At 36.8% G+C, this 14,560-nt stretch overlaps 1 protein-coding gene across 1 annotated transcript; it reads left to right on the forward strand.

Annotated features, from left to right (window-relative positions):
- The first annotated feature begins 2,457 nt into the window (after positions 1 to 2,457).
- On the forward strand, positions 2,458 to 13,713 carry LOC121528255 (alanyl-tRNA editing protein Aarsd1-like). Its single transcript, XM_041815587.1, has 17 exons — positions 2,458 to 2,581; positions 2,700 to 2,813; positions 3,078 to 3,144; positions 3,257 to 3,355; positions 5,774 to 5,863; positions 5,994 to 6,056; positions 8,121 to 8,249; positions 10,217 to 10,376; positions 10,485 to 10,542; positions 10,625 to 10,781; positions 12,210 to 12,326; positions 12,431 to 12,561; positions 12,642 to 12,708; positions 12,831 to 12,922; positions 13,035 to 13,089; positions 13,159 to 13,253; positions 13,337 to 13,713. The coding sequence occupies exons 1-17, from the start codon at positions 2,547 to 2,549 to the stop codon at positions 13,473 to 13,475; spliced, it is 1,668 nt and encodes a 555-aa protein (XP_041671521.1). The 5' UTR covers positions 2,458 to 2,546; the 3' UTR covers positions 13,476 to 13,713.
- The last annotated feature ends 847 nt before the right edge of the window (positions 13,714 to 14,560 follow it).

The raw sequence follows: 14,560 nt of genomic DNA on the forward strand, positions 1-14,560 counted from the left end.
GCTTTGTGCACTTGGGGCACAGCCATGCTGGAGTAGCAAATTGTTGCCATAAAGTTGGAAGCATAGCATTGTCCAAAAATGTCTTAGTGTGCTGAACCATTAAGACTGCCCTTCACTGGAGATATGGGGCCTAGCCAAAACCCCCCAAAACAGCCCCATATATTATCCCTCCTCCACCAAACTTCACAGGTGGTATAATGTGGTCAAGCATCCACAAAACCAAGACTTGCCCATCAGACTTCTAGAGGTATGATTCATCACTCCATAGAACACATTTCCATGCTCCACAGTCCAGCGTCAGTGTGCTTTACACCACATCCAGTGCTTTGCAATGGACTTGGTGATGCGTGATGCGAGACTTGCATGCAACTGCTTGACCATGGAAACCCGTTCCATGAAGCTACTCCCACCATTTTTGTGCTTACATAAATGCAAGTGACACCACTCTAGCAGGTAGTACATCCTTCTCCCCGCTGACCCTTTCCAACTCCTTCAGGGGATCTAGAGGGGTTTCCAGGTTGGACAGCATATGGACCTCCTCCAGTGCATTCTGGGTGTTCCTCAAGGTCTCCTCTCAGGCAGACTTGGGAGGAAAACCTCCAAAGGGAGACATCCAGATCAGATGCCCGATCCACCTCATTCATTTTATTTAGTAATCTTTGCCTATTTACCTCTCCTCTTTAAAATTCATGTTCGTTATCACTCAACCTGAGAGTTATGCCTGATACAGGCTAATATTTCAAGAGCATTGTTTGACTGTATTAACAACAAAAACCACATAAACTTCCATTATGTTAACATATTGTACCTTTGTTTATTCCAGATCATGGGGAGATATTCCCCTGAAAAAGTATGCTTTACTGGGCATTTTTACACCTTATCTACATTGAAAAGCACTTTTGTATATCTAAATTTTATTGTAGCTCCATAGATCATGGTACAGTATGTTCCTTCCAAAATAAAAGCCCCAAGGTTCTACAGGGTAGGCCTAGAATAAAGGGCAAAGAAGCTGGAAAAGTAACTATCTGTAGGTGACTTATTTTTGCAAAATCAGAGTTTTCTATCCAAAAACAAAATATATTTGAATTTACTTATGTTACTTATTAGACTATATAATTTATGTTTACGTATCATGTTTGTCAGTGTTTATTTGGTATCAGTAGAAGCTTGTTTGGGAAAAAAAGGCATACCACAATCAGACTATTTGGCACTTTTGCTCCAATGATGATAACATACTGTCTCAGAAAATGACAAAAAGCGCTACATTAGTTGCTTCTTCTTAAAAAACAAACAAAACAAAACAAAAACAACCCCCCCCCCCCATATTCTACAACGATTAATATAAATACCAGCTTTTAGATGTTAAAAGGAGAAATAATGTCTTTAACCTTTGGTAGGCTAAGTTTGGCTTATTACAGCTGATTTATGATTACTGCAGTATACATTTTAGTCCATTTCATAACTAGAAAAATACCCACCTTTTCAGTTATTGTACTTTTTTTGAGTACATCCTGAAATCAGCACTTTGACTTCTACTGAGGTATGTTGTAAGTACAATAACTGTGAGACACATTTGCACCCTGAGTGAAGTTATGCACCGAATTAGCGCTCCAGCTTGTGAAGTTTGGTGCTTCTAAAGGACATAGTGCGTTTGCTTCCTTGTTATGCTTTTCCGGGCTATGAGGCTGACTTTCTGCTTTATTCTTGAGACTCAACTCGCCACAGATTTTTAAGAGTAACCAAAGCTCTGTCATATGGCTTTTTTTTTTTTCAAAAGTATTGTTAACTATATGTAGTGTGGACTAATACAGACATTTTTAAAGTGTTAAATTTAACTCTGTATGAGTTTAAGAAACACTGTCAAATTTGTTGTATGTTTTCCTTTATTATGGAAGTCTGAATTTATCTGAACAACCTGGAGATCTATTATCTTGTGGTTCTTGCCCGTAAGGAAAGATCATATTTTACAGTACAACTCCTCAGTAGTTACCCAGAGCTTTAAGTAAACTTTAGATTAAATACGTTTTACTTTTGCTTGAATAGATTTATAGACCAGTACTTTTACTGCAGTTCATTCTAACAAAGGTAATTATACTTTAATTTGAGCACAATAGTTGTGTATTTTTCCACCTCAACAACTAAAAACTTGTTCAAACTTAGCAGAATTACTCTGACCAGTATTTTTGTATAGTGTTCACTGACTCCCACGGTGCTGTCCCACAGATGCTGTTTCTTCTCAGATGTCCCATTTGTTGACATCTGTTTCTTGTCTCCCTGCCCCCATCCTAATGACAGTGGGGGAAGCTGAATATTGGAGAACCCAGTAAATGCGTTTGTTTTCTGGAGAGTTCCACTGACAGACTATTAACGGCAGGGGAAGGGGTTGTGGCCGGCAAGACTCACAGCAGCTGATACCAGTTGCTCTATATATAGCCTCCAGGGCTGGGACACTGTTAGAGCACACAGAGCTAGACACATGGTTTCTACTTTGAGCTAGTCAGAGGAGTAAGACAGTGCTTTCTGTTTGAGCATTTTCATACATAAGAATGAACAAGCCTAAAATCGTCAGACCGGAGGAGAGGTAAGTGACTCAAGTGGCTTATGTATGGAAAAACCTTGTGTGAGAGGTCAGTCTGGGAGAAAAATGCTAAATGATAATGCTTTGGATGGTTAAATGTTGGCCTTCTGTGTTTTAACAGCCAGCCAGCTCCAGTTGTGTGGTTTGACAGAAAAAAATATGTCACCCTCAACTTTAAGGTTCAGAGACCGAAGGATGTCCAGGTGGACATCCAGCCAGACAAGCTGATTATGTGGTGAGTTTGTTTGTCTGTCCGATGTAATATACACTTACTGGTCACTTTATTAGGTATACCTGTTCATCTGCTTATTATGATGCTTGCTTAATTGCCATGTAATTGGCTGATTAGATATATGCATTATTTGCACTTTAACAGGTGTACCTAATAAAATGACCAGTGAGCGTACAAAAAGAAGTCTCTTGACTTTGAAATTAAATTGTTATATTGTGATTTTTTTCACTAAATTGCTCCATTGACAAACCCTTGTCTTCACAACAGCTGCAAAAATGAGAATGACGATGTGTTCTACAATGAGCTGCACTTCTATGAAAGCATTTTTATCAATGTAAGTATCACATTTTATAGTCTTAGTAAATATGTTTAAACCTTTTATGTTTTATGCTGAATGTGCTGTCATTGTCATGTTAAATAAAATGTCTTTTCAATCCTTCCAAAAGGACTCCAGAGAAAGGGTGTATGACCGCACCATCAATGTTTTACTGAGGAAGGTGAAGCCGGATTATGCATGGCCTCGACTACAGAAGGATGAAGCTAGGGTAAGTCCATATAAGTGTTATCAATTCAGCCTAAAACATTTACATTTGTGGTTTATTTTGGAAGTGTAAACACAACAGAAAGCATAACGTTTATGTATAATGGAAATACCAAATGGTTTTCCCGTGATGGAAACATATTCTTGAATCTATGGAGGACTGGTTGAAATGTCAACTGCCTGGATCCACAGCTTTGCATCCTTTTGGATAAAACTGCTTAAGTAAATATCTATTTAAGGGTATAAATGAGTGGCTTAATAACATGTGCAAGAGTGATTTTGCAGTTACTGGGAGAACCAAAAAACCCAGACACTGAAAATGTGCAGGGAAAATATCAAGGCAATATTGCATGCGACTTGAGTTTGACTTAAGTTAAAATATAAAATATATAATTTACACTGCAATCCCTGATGAGGTAATAGAACTGAAAATATTAGATGCAGCTAATTATATATATATATTTTAAAAAAAATACTCCCTAATAACAGTATTTGTTGAGTAGCAGATACAACAGTACAGATACAATTTCAAACAACATTTTTAAGTACTTTTTGTAAAGCTTCATGTTCTTCATCCACTGCAGTTTTCCTGTATTTCTATCACATCCTCTAATCCTGAACAGTCATTCAGCTCAAAGTAGGCCAACTAAAGTCACTACAAATGACAATAACTGAACGGTGTATAATGAACCAGTTAGTAGTCTTCCACACAGTTCAGAACACCATCCATTGAAAATTGTGGTTGCTCCCTGCAGGTGGGATTTCTTTAACTGTGTCAGTAACTTCTGTCATGGTACAAAAGTGTCTAAAATCTCACTAAAACACTAAAATCTCAGTAGATTAAGGGATTATTGTCAAATATTTTGAGTACAATTTAAAGAATACTGAAAGTGACTGAGTACTGTTTACTTAAAAATTAAAATGTGTTTTATTTGTTTTAAAAAAGTTGACATACGGAGCACAGATGGTCGAGTGGTTTAAGGTGCTACCCATGTACGCGGGTGGCCGGGGTTCAAATCCGGCCTGTGGCCCTTTACCGCATGTCTCTCCCCACTCTCTTCCCTGTTTCCGACTCTATCCACTGTCCTTCCTCTATCAAATAAAGGCATGAAAAGGCCCAAAAATAAATCTTAAAAAAAGTTGAAATATCTGTTTCTATATTTAAGATAACACAAGTCTATTTTTTTAAACAATCTGCAACTGTACAGTTAACATTGATAACTGAAAGATGCACAAGTATTGTTCCACAGTAAAGTCTATCTTTTTTTGCTATGGTGAAGTTTTTTCTCTACAGGCAGCACTTCTCTAAAGTGTCTAATTCCCAAAAGTGTTCTGGAAAAACTGCAGATTTAGGGATGCTTGTCAAATAATCTGAGTGCAAAGACAACAAAAAACTATAATGATTGAGTACTCTTAGCTTAAAATTAAAAATAGGAAAAATAGAGTTCAAATAGCTAATTTAAATGATTAAGTTAAGACAACTCTTTTTTTTTCTATGAGAAAGACTAGACAAAGACTAACCAAGATCAGATCTTTGATGGCAAAAATGGAAAAAAAGTAACTTAAGTTTTCATCAAAATGGCAAAAACTAGATTAAAATATGATTTAGTTTTCTTCAGACATTCAAAATCTATGTTATTTCTTCACTGTGGGCAAATCTGTCAAAATACAATGCAGCTATTTTGCCTCTCAACTGTGAAAGCAAGGACCCCAGGTTTGGCAGACTGCATAGAACACACTACCATGATTTGGTACCAGATTCAGGCAAGAGAATAAATGCTTGGGCTAAAAGTAAAAATGTGAAGACTTTTTATGGACTAATACTAGACTAAAATGATTTTGAGTTTTCGTCAACTAAAACTAGACTAAAACTATAGAATATAGGCTAGAGATAACTAACAACTAAAAATAGCTGTCAAAATAACAGTTCAATTGTCCCTTTTTCTTCATTTGTTTTAACTCTTGTCTGTTGTTGAAACTTTCCATATTATATATTTTTATTTATTTATTTATTTATTTTAAATAAAGGTAGGCTTCAGTGACTTAAATGTTAAAATGTTTTTATGGAATTGTTAACTATATTCAATAATGATAAAAAAAAAGATTTAATGCAATATTGTTTAATACAAAATACATTGTATATTCTAAGAGATTTTTAAGAGTTAATAATTGTATTTTTCTAACTGCATTAAGACCCAAACCAGACAAACAAACTAACAAAAATATATTCTTAAAATGCATGGGATTCACTGATGATTGTTGCAACTTTTACTAGAAAAGTCATCCAAAATCATTTTTGAAATATTATATAAGAAGGATATTCACCTCTAATAATTGTATGACTTTTTACTGGATGCTGCTTTGTCTCATCAGAGTTTTGCTTTTAATTCTGATTGTGTTGTTTTTTTCCTTTTCTCTGCAGCCAAGTTGGATTTCTGTAGACTTTGACAACTGGAGGGACTGGGAGCATGAAGAAGATGAGGGAAAGGAAGAGTTTGATCGTTACGTGGATGTGAGTATAAAATATATATTCTTAGAGTAAAGTTAAGTAATGTTCAAGAGCTTGGAAAAGGTCATTTAAAATCAATGGTTTGGATTCATTCATGTATTTCTGTTTGTAAACATTGATGCTTCTTTTTCAGATGATCCAGGAAATGTCTACCAGTAATAAAGGAGCAGCACCAGATATGGGGGATCTTAGTGATGTAAGTGAACGCTTCCTCTGGTGCGATAGGCTTAGATGTTAATTTTCTGTTTGATAACCATTATTTTTCTCCTTGATTAAGGAGGCATAAAAAAACAATCCTGATTTGACCTGCTTGGTTATGAAATTCTTATCAGTATAAGTATTTAAACTCATGAGTTAATGAATCATTCTAATCTTTTTTTCTTCCTCTACAGTCTGATTGAGACCCACAGCACCTTCGGTCCTGTGTTTTGAGGCCACAATAAAATTTAATCGCTCAGGGCCCTGATGACAACTCTGTTTGCTGCATCTTTTGTTATCTGAGGATTATTTCAGGTGTTTTTGTCAGAAATTCTGTGTACATAATGTATTATTTTCTATTTATTGATTTGCTTATGTCCTCTGTACACTGCCACATCATTTGCAATTTTAATAAAATAAATATTACCAACAACGGTTTGTGTATTGTTGCTTTTGTTCATATTCAATCGTTTAACGGTATGTCTCTAGTGAATAAAGGCTATGGCATTGCACAATATGATTGTTTTTAGTATCGCCAGTAGATGGCAGTAATGCAGCAAAGAAGCAAAGAAACATAAAGTGTACAAAAGTCACCAATTTCACAAACTATAATAAAGTTAAATTAACTAAACTTAAGTTTGTTCCAGGCATGTTACGTTTGTCAAATCAATTAATTTTAGGAGCATAAATATGTACATATTTTTTAGTATTTCCATCTTCATTCAAATGAACTCAAAACCGTTGGGGTGAAGTTTGGACTCTGCTGCTTGCCGTACTAAGCTGTCAGCTTTCTTTCACATGCATTATATAAACTTGCGCGTCAGATCGGTTTTTCTCTCTTAATCGCTCCAGAATGGCTTTTCAGTGTCAACGAGACTGCTATATGAAAGAGGTATGTATCTGTTTTAGGACATTTAATTAGCTGCGGAGTTTTTAAATTGCATGTTATTAAACCAGAAGAAGTTTTAGCAGTAATTCATTGCTGTAGTGGTTAGCATAGTGTTAGCTACAGTAGTAGCACCTTTTACAGTCAGAGGTGAGCACGAGCCCCTGACCCCCGGTCGTGACTGCTTTACTGTGGGACATTGTAAAGTATTTTATCAACTATATCACGTTGCAACAGAAAAAAAGACTAGATAAATGTTTATACACGTTTATTCACATTAATTCCTTCAACCTAAGCCCAATACCAGAAATAGTTTCTTTTATTTCTCTGACGTTGTTTCTGTTTTCCTTTTACTGTTACATTTACGCAATTATGCATTTAGGTTTTATCAGCTACTAGAAGGCTTCTTTATTTGTGTAAACCCAGACCCAATGCTGTACATTACTTTCCCTGTAAGGCATAACTTAAAGGTTGTGTGAGGATCTTTTAGTTTGTGTGTTGATATAAGAAGGATTTTCCGATTAAGTACTGTGTTGTTTTTTAACAAACCCTAACTGAGAATCTTTGCTTTGGAAATTATACTCTGTAAGCTGATGGTCACATTTGCTTTAATAGGTCATATAAACACCCCTCCTAAAATCCTGTTTCATATTATCGCTAATTTCGTTAATAAAAGACTATAAATATTAGTCGTCTGAGATTGGCTAAAAATAGATCTTGAAGAAAAAACTGACGAAAAATCTGTTTGGTTTTCGTCAAGAAGTCTAAATGATACTTAATATAATTTAGTTTTTGCCTAACTTTCAAAACCCATGATACAAAAGAGCACTAGCTGTTAGGAAGGGTCAAACTGTTGCTCTTTTGTTTAATACCTAGGGATACCAGGTTTTGCATTATGCATAGATCTGACCAAAAGCTTTGACTCAAAGGTTAGGACTTTTTATGGACTAAACTGAATTAAAATGCTTTTTTTTTTTTTTTTAAAGTTTACTTAGACTAGAACTACAAAGGGCAGACATGATTAAATGTGGTCAAAACCAATAGGCCTTCCAATCCGAGGACTAAGACTGAACTTAAAATAGCTGTCAAAATCAACATCATTTCATACTGAACTAAAAACTCCTCACAGGAGCTTTAATGCATCTTTTCATGTCATGTTTTTTTTTTTCTTTTTAGTTTGTTACCACTGTGGTGTCCTGCTGTCCGGCTGAACTCAAGCAAGAAGTCAACGGGAAGAAAGAAACTTTGAAGGGCTTCAATGTCAAGCTCCAAGATACCATCTTGTTTCCTGAAGGAGGTGGCCAGGTACGCACAAGTTCAGGACTTATACTCCTGTTTTTTACTATCTGTACCAGTCATACATGTCCATGTTTTGGATGAGAATGGTGTTATCACACAATTAGGGATGCAAAATATCGGATTTTTGCTGATATTCAATACGCTAATTTTTACAAAATAATTTTAGCTGATACTGATATCGTTACTAATATTTAAACCTAAAACTTCAGTCCTTTATATGCAAAATTTAAAGGGTGAGGATGAACAACTGGACAACTTTCAGTCCTTAAAACATACTTATAAGGAACAATGATGAATAAAGAGGAAGACTTCAGCTGATGTAGGTCTCTTAGTCTGGCCTAAAATGTATTTCTTTGTTTCATGGCTAGTATTTACTGCTGATATAGGCAAATCCAAAATTTCAGTTGTAAATATCGGCAGAAATTTTAATGTCTGCCAATACCGATATTGTGCCAATAATACTGGGCATCCCTAAAAAAGAACAACTGAAGTTATTATTATGGGTGCACAATATCATCATTGTATCGGTAGATGTGGACAATTCTGCCGAAATATAGGCCATTCATATCAGCAGTATAAGTCATAGATCAGCCCTAAATATCAGCAAAATTTAAGAATGTACTGTCAGATTAAGATGCGGAATTTACTTTCCCAGTTGGCAATCTGTTTTTTTGCAGTCTACCTAGACCATACATGCATTTTCAAACAACAGCAAACAGGAAATGTCAGAGACAACAACAAATAGTCAGTACATTGACAGAGATGCTCATTTGCACGTGACCCCCTCATGTGGCCCCTCTAGTGATGACACACCCAGCGTCAGGCAAAATAATCTGCACATTCAAGCTCAACAGAAGAAAGACGAATAAATAAGATACAGCAAGGTACATAGCAGGCTACACTGTATGTAAGTCTACATTAGTAGAGTGTATGAAAGAGCCACCATCAAAAGAACACAATTGGAACCACCATGTGGTTAAACATCAAAGAAGGATAAAAAACAGTACAAAGTATTCAACCCATGAGATGACTATCAAGGTTTAACAGCCTGATGGCAGAAGACTCAGAATAATGGTTTGATCTCCTACAGGTGGCGATAAAGCAGTGGCCTGAAGGCATTAAAGTAAACTCAGAGCACAGGGTGTGGTCATGGTGGTAAATTATTCCTTAGCCTTTTGGACCACTTGCCTCTCCTACAATGAATGCAGATCTCTGTGCTGGAGCAGATTTGAACAATATAGTAAGGACTGTTCTTGTCTTTGACAGAACAAACAAATAAATAAAAAGTTAAAAGACTTTCAGTAGAGGACTGATAGAAAATGCGTTACATTTTGTCAAAGACATTAAAGACTTTAACTTCCTCACTAAGCAGATTTTGTTGACCTCGCTGAATGATACACTCAGTGTTCAGATTTGGGTGCCATACTCTCAAAGGGGGGCCATCATGAATCCAGAACATTTTGAATGAAGCCCGAAATGTAAAACAACTACCAGGCTGTCTACTCCACCACTTTCCACTCAGCCTTTCTGTGCATAAGAGACACATGGTGTTCTTTACAATGACAAAAGGTGTGCATATTTCAGTTTCGGCTAAATTAAGTCTGGAAATATCGGCATATCAGCAAAAGTGTGATTTCCTAGTTATGATTCACTCCAGGACTGTTCGATACTACACATTTAAACTATACAGTCTGTTGTTTCAATGTTAGATAGTATTAGAAAATACCAAAGCTTTGCTTTTTTGCAGTTAACAGAATGTGTTTGCTTGAGATTTTTGGTCATCTAAGGCAAGAAATTACCCAAAATTACATGTATAGGAGTTGTTTTTTTTGCTTTAATATGAAAACAGGTTTCCATATTTGATATTTACTTTTGCCATAGCAAACTTTGAAATTTTAGCACCGTGACCAATCTAAGTACCACTAAGTTGTAGAAATCTGTAACTTAAGATTTTACTGTGTTTTTTCTTCCAGCCAGATGATCATGGGCTGATTGGAGATGTTCCCGTTCTGCGGGTGACGAGGCAGGGGCCTGAAGCCGTACACTTTGTGAGCGCTCCACTGGAGGTGGGTCAGGAGGTGCCGGTGAAGGTAGACTGGGAGAGGCGGTTCGATCACATGCAGCAACACTCAGGTGAGCAAATTAGGAAAAGCATATTCATGATCAAGTCCTCATATTATTAAACTTGATCTAAGCTTCTGTTCTTTTTGTTTTTTGTTTTTTTTTGCTTTTGACTCTTAGGTCAACATCTGATCACAGCTTTGGCGGACACACTCTTTGGATACAAAACCACATCCTGGTACAGCACCCCTCTCTGCATGGTCAGCTTCTCTTTAACTGTATTGATTTACATTTTGCCCTGATCTCTCCGTTTCTTTTAGGGATCTGGGACGTCAGAGAAGCACCATTGAACTGGACACTCCCTGTATGAAACCTGCTCAGCTCCAGACCCTTGAAGAAGCTGTAAACGAAAAGATCAGAGCCCACGTCCCTGTCATTGTACAGCTTCTGTCTATAGACGACCCAGCTGTGGAAAAGGTTGTTATACAGTTCTCTTAAAGTCCCTGTAAAGTGATTAAAAATCTCTGTATTTTATGTTTGTTGTATGACAGTCCACTGTGTTATGAAACACTGAGCCAAATTACTGTCATGAAAAACATCTCTAAGTTTGTAAAATTAAACTTTAAAATCATGAGGGAGGGAGTAAAATCTTCTCTAGGAGTGGGCGGGAATGAGCCAAAGCCACGCCCACTCATGAGAAATACAGTCCTCTCAAAAAAAACAAAAAAAAAACCCCCAAAAAACATCCTTTACCAAAGGAGAAATGAGAAGATGACCCACAATTCCTTGCGTCAGCTTTAAGTAAAATGATGCACCTGTGGACCGTTCATCAAAACAAAGGATCAATATGACTGTAATGTTACTAGCACCGATCCAGACAATCATGTTCACTGTCAAACTGATGATTTATATGATAAACAGGAGAAAATATGGATTAAAAGATGAATATTAGACATGAAAACTAATCGCCCCACTTATTAGTAACCAATTTGTTTTGCTGTTTTGAAATTTTAAAGTTAGTGTGATGAAAGTTTTTAAATCACAACAATTTAAAAAATAATAAAGTTGGCATATTTCCATATTATGGATACTATATTTCTCATAATAATCATGAAAATAAGACGAGAAAAATCTGTAGCCATTGAAGTTTTTTTTTTTTTAAATTTCAATTTATTATATTTAGAATTAAAGGATGGAAAGGTAGGGAATAAAACAAAGCTATTTAATACCGCTGCAAAATAAAAGGACTTGAAAATTATCAATCTAGCCGTACTGACTATGAAGAAAAATCGCATGAAGAGGAATCTTTCTGCTGTTCTAGATGGTCACAGTCACAGTTCCTCGTCCTGAAGCGATATTAGGCTATATAAAACTAAATGAGTTCGTATTTATCACCGAGGCTTTCACATTATATTCGCTGCACTAAACACAGAGAACGTGCTGAATGAAAGATGCAAATTTTGTTGTCTATGAATGTTCAAATAGTAGTTTTTACTTAAATAACACACATCACGTCCGTAACATCCGCAGTTCGATTCCCTAATCACCATTGTTCTCATTTCCTATCCTTACTTCCACCTTTCCTTGACCCTGTGACGTTTTTTACCGGGACTTAAACAGACCTCCTGTTTAGCTATCTTGACCTCCTTGTTGGTCCGCCCCCTATAAGCAACTTGCAACCCTCCCCTGAAGTGGCTGCACTTCAGTACGTGCATCCGTTCTGTGAGCAATTTCCATTTTTGTTGTTTCAAAGGCATAAAGGCAGAATGAGACTGAGCTTTGATATGAAGTCTAACCTATTTGATATCAAACTGTCTCCAGTACCTGTTGAGGTGTGTCCACACAGAGTTCCAAATCCCTGTGAATGTCTAAACAGAGTCACTGAGTCATGTGTGTGTGAACCAGGTGAGGAGTCGAGGGCTGCCAGACGATCATGCAGGACCAATTCGGATCATCGATATTGAAGGTGTCGACGTGAACATGTGCTGTGGAACCCATGTGTCAAACCTCAGTCACTTGCAGGTTTTGAATGTTTTTTTTTCTTCTTAAAGTTGGACCACTAAATGCTTTAAGACTGATTCTGATAAACTCACTGTGTGCTTGATTTTTGGCTATTTGAATTATAGGTAATCAAGCTTCTTGGAACTGAGAAAGGGAAGAAAAACAAAACCAACCTGATCTTCCTGGCAGGAAACAGAGTTTTGAAGTACGCCGAGAAGAGTTACAGTACAGAGCGATCGCTGGTGTCTCTGTTGAAGTAAGCTCCACGTCTGAACTCTCATCACTCTGAGTTAAAGTCTATTAAAGGGTTTAAAAGTCACTGTCATATTCCAACAGAACTGGGCCTGACGAGCACGTCGAGGCTGTTGATAAGATACAGAAGTCTGTGAAGCTACTACAGAAAGTAAGAACATGCTATCAGTGAATTCTAACATCTACTTTAAAACCCGTAGCATGCATAGATCTACAGAATGTTTTTGCTGCAGTATGCCATATTGGTAACCTTCATGGAAATGCCATTTACAGACTAATCTTAGCCTGCTACGGGACATGGCTGTCCTCATTGCCCAGAACTTTAAGAACAACCCTCAGCGAGGCAACTTCTTCAGCTATCACAAGTAAGAGTTTTTAATCCACAACTTGTATTGAACAAAAGAAGCAAAACGATAATTACAATACACATAGTTTCTTATCGGATTGTTCACATTTTCTTTTTTTTCCTCTGTACAGAAAGGAGGGTGACAATGAGTTCATGAACATCATTGCCAATGAAATAAACACTGAGGTACGGTTGTTCTCTGACTCTGTATTTGCTGTTAAATTTTTATTCTAATCCTGTTTCTGCTGCTCTTAGGAGACGTTGGTCTTCCTGACTGTCGGTGAGGAAAAAGGCCCTGGTTTGTTTCTGCTGGCTGGACCCAGTGGACCGGTGTCAGACATGGGACCACGGTAAGAAACGCTACTGCATGCCCGTTCAGTTTCTACTTTAAAAATGTTTGTGTTGGTGTTATAGGACTCTCTGTGCTCTGCAGGGTGTTGGAGATGCTTCAGGGGAAAGGAGCAGGAAAAAACGGACGTTTCCAGGGCAAAGCCAACAGCCTGGCACGAAGAGGAGAGGTGGAGGAGTTTCTGCAGCAGCACTGCAAACATCACGCCTCAGAGGAGGAATAAAGCAGCCGTGGCTCAATGACAAATACTTTTTAGTTGATGGAAATAAAGGATAGTCAGAGAAGTATTAATATTTTGTACTTAACACTAATGTAAGTACATAAAACAAGATAACTTATGAAAAGTTGTAAATAACTGGGATCGCTGTACAACATGCTGTACATATCTGAATGTGAAATAACCTGTACTGTTTTATCCACTTAAAACCTCATCTGTTCAATCTTTATTTTGCGAGTTTATGTCATCCATTCAAGCTGTATTAAAGCTACTGTGAGGAGTTTTGAGCTTGTTATGAAAGGCTAAATTAATACTGATGTCGTTATATCAGAGATGTAAAAACTTTTTCACTAGGGGCCACATACCGAAAAATGAAAGGACAGCAGGGCCATGTTGCTCTTTAGTGACCCGTTGCAGCTCTTTTAAGGCCTACTTGGGGAGAAAAAACTCATAAAAATCTTTATGAAGGTAAAGATTCATTTTAAATCACATCAGTAAATCTGTTACCCACACAAAGAAGACAGGCTAAATACCAAATTTAAATGAAGACTTCTTAAAAAAAAAAATCCATATATTATAACCATAGGGTACGTTGTTTGAAGGAGTGTGTGTGAGAAAAGAGAGCAGAGGAAGCCCGCTGGTACTGCATCTCTTCATTAAGGTCAGTTATTTTACTGTGCTGTCTTGTGTTCAAATTGAAGCTTCCTATGCCCTCATTTAACAATCTTTGCCAGTCACTTCCTGCCGATGCTCTCTCACACTCATATTTTATGATTATGCCGACACGTGTCATCACCAGTGACCCAATACACGGATCACATGTTGAGATAACGTAAAATCTAGTGAAACTTATTTGATCTTTAATGTAGTACTGATAATAAACAATGTGAAAAGAGCAGAAATATAAAACCAAAGCTACAATATGAGGCAGGGTGGAACAATACAGGTACATCTCAAAAAATTAGAATATCATGAAAGAGTTCAATATTTTTTGTCACTCATTTCAGAAAGTGAAACCCATATATAGACTCATTACACATAGAGTGAAATATTTTAAGCCTTTATTTCTTGAAGTTTTGATGATTATGGCT

Source organism: Cheilinus undulatus, linkage group 20 (assembly GCF_018320785.1).
Source record: "Cheilinus undulatus linkage group 20, ASM1832078v1, whole genome shotgun sequence".
NCBI classification, from domain to species: Eukaryota; Metazoa; Chordata; class Actinopteri; order Labriformes; family Labridae; genus Cheilinus; species Cheilinus undulatus.

Coding starts and splice junctions, on each gene's coding strand:
- LOC121528255 (XM_041815587.1), top strand. CDS start 2,547: ATGAACAAGCCTAAAATCGTCAGACCGGAGGAGAG. Junction 10,782..12,209: donor ACGACCCAGCTGTGGAAAAG/GTTGTTATACAG, acceptor TGTGTGAACCAG/GTGAGGAGTCGAGGGCTGCC. Junction 12,327..12,430: donor CAAACCTCAGTCACTTGCAG/GTTTTGAATGTT, acceptor TTTGAATTATAG/GTAATCAAGCTTCTTGGAAC.